This window comes from Xenopus tropicalis, chromosome 6, assembly GCF_000004195.4.
Source record: "Xenopus tropicalis strain Nigerian chromosome 6, UCB_Xtro_10.0, whole genome shotgun sequence".
Lineage (NCBI taxonomy): Eukaryota > Metazoa > Chordata > Amphibia > Anura > Pipidae > Xenopus > Xenopus tropicalis.
The window spans coordinates 72985415-72991414 of record NC_030682.2 but is presented as its reverse complement, the minus strand read 5'-3'; the positions used below and the strand labels follow the sequence as shown (position 1 = coordinate 72991414).

At 38.1% G+C, this 6000-nt stretch overlaps 1 protein-coding gene across 3 annotated transcripts in view; it reads right to left on the bottom strand.

Moving 5' to 3' along the window:
• Window positions 1-325: 325 nt before the first annotated feature.
• The window catches only part of mtrr (5-methyltetrahydrofolate-homocysteine methyltransferase reductase), a 206346-nt gene continuing 200671 nt past the window's right edge, over window positions 326-6000 (bottom strand). For all 3 annotated transcript variants that reach the window (XM_031903494.1, XM_018094927.2, XM_031903495.1), the window contains 3 exons: window positions 2391-2483; window positions 1226-1408; window positions 326-766 (listed from right to left, as the gene is read on the bottom strand). In XM_031903494.1, the coding sequence (XP_031759354.1) occupies window positions 622-766; window positions 1226-1408; window positions 2391-2483 (421 nt within the window). In that variant the 3' untranslated portion in view covers window positions 326-621. The remainder of the gene's footprint in view (window positions 767-1225; window positions 1409-2390; window positions 2484-6000) is intronic.

Sequence of the window (6000 nt, the reverse complement as noted above, 5' to 3'; positions counted from 1 at the left end):
GGATAATGGGTTTCCGGATAAGGGATCCCATACCTGCAGCACCTGTCAGCATTTATGTGTGGCTTAATAGGCTAACAATAAACACTTTGATCAGTAGGTGCTTTTCCAGATAACTAAACCACATTTGGCACAAAACTGTTGTCCTGGTTCTCCTAAAAATAGTCTGTTAGTTTGCACCTTTTAAGGCCATCCACAAAAAACTTGTTAAAATCGGTGGTGCATCTGACCCTCAGAAAATAGTGCCTCGTAACTATTAACTTTAATTCTTTACTTTGTCACTAACACATAAAAGTGCTGTATTTCAAAGAAATAACACAATTCCAAATGTATTCCAAATATCTCTATTTATTGTTATTTTCCTATTTTTTTTTTATATCCAAAACAAGATTTTACCTTGTGGCACTTAAAGGGCATCTGTCGCCCATATATTGTTCCCCCACCAGTGGTGTGGGCTAATAGGGAAAACAATCGTTTTTTTTGTTGGTGCACACGCATGCACATAATGAGTGAGTGACGCAACACGCTCATTATGCAGCTGTGTGTCATGTAGGAGGGCACTTAAAAAGCCAGACACAATATAACATTGTATAAAATATACTAGCAGTAAATGAATTCCTAATTTCAACTCCAGACATCCTGTAAATAACACTTTTGGTCTCTCAAAACAGCGAGGGTATTTATGGCTTCCAGTTTGTCCATGTTAAGCTCCATACATAGTATATTGGCTAAAGCATCATTAACATCTTTAGCCATATTTTTTGCATCTCTGCAAAGAATAAAACAGAAAACATTAACATGCATGCAACATACTGACAGTCTGCACCATAATTAAATATTTCTATACAATAATGTCACAGAAAATTTGATTAAACTTAATTCTGTGCAAAAAAAATGGTTATACCATAGTTTTTAGTAAATATTGAATCTGTGGGGCTCTATGGGCTCTGCTATATGATCATCCTCCAGGAGCTTGCCCACTTGGACCTGTCATGTTTTTTAGTAGCACATTGAGCTTTGTTGTGTGGCTGGTGCATGGGGTGTAACCATCACTGGGAGAAGCCAGTGAAATGGGGCATTCAAATAGCACCTGTTCCATATAAAATTTAACATTATATTTAAAAAAAAACAAAAAAAAACTAATTTTATGAACATTTAATTTATTTGCGGACTCAAGTAATGCAAAGTGATTTACAACATCACAATACCTGCTATTTTAACAACTTACCCGCACACATATATGCTCCCATTTTCTTTCGTCAAAACTTTAGCAATATCACTAGAACAAATTTTGAGAAAGTCTTGAACGTATTTTGGTGATACAACACCAGCATTAATAGGTGGATCTCTAGAGAAGCAGACCTTTAGATGTGTCAATACACCACTGTCAGTGAAGTGCCTTAGCTCCTGTCTGAAGACAAGAACAGATTTGCACACAAATAATACGCATTAAAAACTATTGTAGCTAATGGATTAGAAAAGACACTATTTACAGGAGTAATCATAAAATAAACATAGATAGATAGATAGATAGATAGATAGATAGATAGAGGATGTGCTGGTGCACCAGGTTTGTTTAAAATAACAAAGATACCAAGCAGAATAACAATAACTACAAAGTAAACATCATTTTTCAAGATGTTTTCTAAACATTTTTTGGACACAATAAGGTTTATAAGTAAAGAATTCCTCCTGCAAAAATAGGAAAGTTTTAAACTTGCAGCTGGCAATGACTGATATGACCACCTGTTGGTTTTGTTATGAACTTCTGGGGACTGGAAGTCCAGCCTAAAACATATCTATAACCAAGGTACAAATTACACAATCGATTAATAATAATTCAGAAATAAACATAAACACAGAATAATAGCCAAGTAACCGTTTTGTCTATAACTGTGTGATTTCTCTTTAACCTTTATTAGGAACAGATATGTTTGGTAGCTCCTTATGATTTAAGAAGACAGTTCAGGAGATAGTAGTCCATGCTAGATGACAGACACTCCCCATTCTTACACGTTCTGTCAGGCATTATTTATTATGCTGATCACTGCAAACTGTTTCAGGTATGGGATCCCTTATCTGGAAACCCGTTATCCAGAAAGTTCTGAATTATGGAAAGGCCATCTCCCATAGACTCCATTATAAGCAAATAATTCTATTTTTTAAAAATGATTTCCTTTTTCTCTGTAATAATAAACAGTACCTTGTACTTGATCCCAATTAAGATATAATTAATCCTTATTGGAGACAAAACAAGCCTATTGGGTTTATTCAATATTTAAATGATTTTTAGCAGACATACGGAAATATCCTTTATCCAAAAAACCCCAGGTCCCGAGCATTCTGGATAACAGGTCCCATACCTGTACTAATTTCATATAATCTTACATTACCTAAACAAGTATTCATTCTCATGACTGCGACAGCCAAAAAACAGCCATGTGTCTCCAAATATTCTCTCCTTGTTCTGTTCCTTGAGCTTTTCTCTAAACGGGAAAAAAGAATAAAAAAGTTATCACTTATGGAACTGCTGGAGTAAAGTAGTTAGTATTAGCTTGTTCCTCTGCCCCTAGGCAAAAAGTAGAGGCAACAAGAGAGAACAAGTGGCCCCCTGGGGCGCATCCAGGGGTCCCATAGGAAACGACAGGCATGTGGTTACTACATCTCCTGGTCTCCTGCCACTCCCCCCCACCAAAGCCCACTCACTGGATCAAGACAGAAGATGGCTCTTCCAGTTCCTGGGTTCATCTCCTGCCTCTTCCTCTGGATTGCCAGCCTGCTTGTCCCTAGGTTAGTGTCACATACACACTTATTACACTAATACGCACACACACACACACACCAACACATACGTTATATGCCTTCCAACATTTGCGAAATGTAAAGAGGGACAAAAAGAAATTCTGTGCGTCGGAACATTTTTTTGCCCATGCCCATTTTTGTGACCACACCCCCTGAGCTGTCAAAATTGGCACTGTATCACACATTGACAGCACTCATGCTTACTTGTACACGCACACAACACGCATTTTGCCAAGTGTACACAGACACAATTTTGTGGGTTTTTTCTTTTTTGTTTGCCTGGAAAAATGTTTTATTGCCATTGCGGATAACGTATTCAGTAACTGCACCTTTTGAATTTTATTTTGGTGCTTATATTACATTTTCTGTGATTTTGGTGCATTTTTAGCCATTTTATTGCATTTTCAGTTCTGCATGGGTGTTGTTCTCTTGATTTTGTCCATAAAAAGGATTTGCCCAAGTCAAAAAACTCTGTGATTCTGACTGCAGATTACACTAGGCAAAAAAAACCCCCCATTGCTTTTATTGCATTTTGCACTGTTCTTTGGCCATTGAAATTGTCTGCTAGAAATCTATTTGGGTGCCTCTGTACACCACATAGTTTGGTAAATCTAAGCATATTGACCCCTGCAAGCTTTGAGACAATTTTCAGAAATGACATAAAAATTGCTACATTTAGCTTAGCCTTGCCATACAAAGACATATTTACATACCATATATACTCTAGTATAAGCCGATCTGAATATAAGCCGAGGTACCTAATTTTACCTAAGAAAACTGGAAAAACTCGAGTCGAGTATAAGCCTAGGGAACCCCTCCTAGGGTGGGAAATGCAGCCGCTACTGCTAAGTTTCAATAATCAAATAACAGATAAATAAATAATAGATAACTTTAGAGAAAGAAAAATGCTACAGCAGCAGACAAAAGCAAGTTTGGGAAGGCTAAGGAAGCTGCCATACTAATTATCAAGTACCTGCCATCCTGCTGTGTGCTTTGTGCTTGTCTCATTGGTTCTGTGCGCTGTGTGCGCTCCAATCATTAGTGAATCTCCATTACCAAAAATAATTACTTACAAATCCTAAGTAGGCACAGTGCATCATTGGAGCTTTTTTATTTCTAAAGATCTGCCCTTAAAAGTTTTTTTTTATACTTTTTTAGTGGTCTTTTTATGTGCCTTTTTTAGTGAATGTGCGCCCCATTGTGGCGCGCCGCGGCTTGATGTTGCGTCCCGTCGGTTCGGTAATTAGAAGCAGAGCGCATACGTCCCTTAATGGTGCAGCACACGTTGCGCATGATGGCTTTAAAATCAGAGATCTCGAGTTTTAAACTTTTAGGTCAAGAATTCAAGAACCCAAATGATCTGAAAACCCCTGGATTAGTGCATTATCATATAACTAAAAATGTGCAGTCTATAGTGATTTAAATGATATTACCTTCACTAAAGCTGTCAGGAACATTAGCCACTAGCAAAGAAACCAAGCTCCGTTGCGTACACAAACAAACATTAGCCACAAACAAAGAAACCAAGCTCCGTTGTGTACGTGGAGCAGTGCTTCTAATTAGAAGCACTAACAGAGGAATGGTGAGAAGCTTTTTATCGGATAGCTTTATTATCCTTATTTAAAAGACTTGTAATTTCAAAGGAGAGCTCACAACTTCATTGTCTTGAGTTTTATGCTTTGCAACAGAATTAAATGTACTTTCACATCTGCTAAATATACACTCACCAAAAGGATTATTAGGAACACCTGTTCAATTTCTCATTAATGCAATTATCTAATCAACCAATCACATGGCAGTTGCTTCCATGCATTTAGGGGGTGTGGTCCTGGTCAAGACAATCTCCTGAACTCCAAACTGAATGTCAGAATGGGAAAGAAAGGTGATTTAAGCAATTTTGAGCGTGGCATGATTGTTGGTGCCAGATGGGCCGGTCTAAATATTTCACAATCTGCTCAGTTACTGGGATTTTCACGCACAGCCATTTCTAGGGTTTACAAAGAATGGTGTGAAAAGGGAAAAACATCCAGTATGCGGCAGTCCTGTGGGTGAAAATGCCTTGTTGATGCTAGAGAATGGGCCTCGTTTAAATGCCACAGCCTACCTGAGCATTGTTTCTGACCATGTACCCATCCTCTGATGGCTACTTCCAGCAGGATAATGCACCATGTCACAAAGCTCGAATCATTTCAAATTGGTTTCTTGAACATGACAATGAGTTCACTGTACTAAAATGGCCCCCACAGTCACCAGATCTCAACCCAATAGAGCATCTTTGGGATGGGGTGCCCTGGATGTGCATCCCACAAATCTCCATCAACTGCAAGATGCTATCCTATCAATAAGTAAGTAGAGTTTTATTGTCATCCCAACAATATACTTACAAGTACACAGTGGGACGAAATATTGTCCTTCTGAATCGAAAAAAGGTGCAATACATAACTATAATTACTATAATAATAAAAAATTAAATTAAATTAAAAAAAATCACAGAACTGTGCAACACAAAATCAGTGCAGTGGTAAGGTAAAATGACTAAATAAATAAGCAGTACAGTACAAAATAGTGCAATATTATAATTATTGGAGAGGGGTAAGCAGCATTATAAACATTGTGTTTTTTCTTCTTCCTTTCAATTTTGCAATCCAATAAATGTGCAAGTTTATGCAAAAATGTGATAATATTCAAATAATTATAAATGTAAACGTACACACTTATAAATATATTAAATAAAAGAAAAGTGTTATATACAATATTATATAGTGTTATGTAGTCCAGAAAAGGTGTGAAGTAAAGAATCTAGTGTGGAGGAGGGCAGCATGGTGCTCAGGAGCCAGACTGCTTGGGGAAAGAAACTATTGCACAATCTCGCAGACTTGCTCCTGATGCTGCAGAGCCATCTTCCAGATGGAACAGGAGTAAACAAGTGGTGGGAAGGATGGTAGGGGTCAACCATGATGCTAATGGCTTTACGAAAGCAGCGTGAGGTGTAAATATCCTGCAAACTGGGTAGGGAGTTGCCGATGATGCGCTCAGCAGTCCGCACAATCCTCTGAAGGGCTCTGCGGTCAGAGGCGTGGCAGTTTCCATACCAAACTGTAATACAGCTTGTCAGGACGCTCTCTATGGTGCCTCTGTAGAAGATGTTAAGGATGGATTTAGGGAGATGCACCTTCTTCTGTTGTCGCGGGAAGTGCAGAC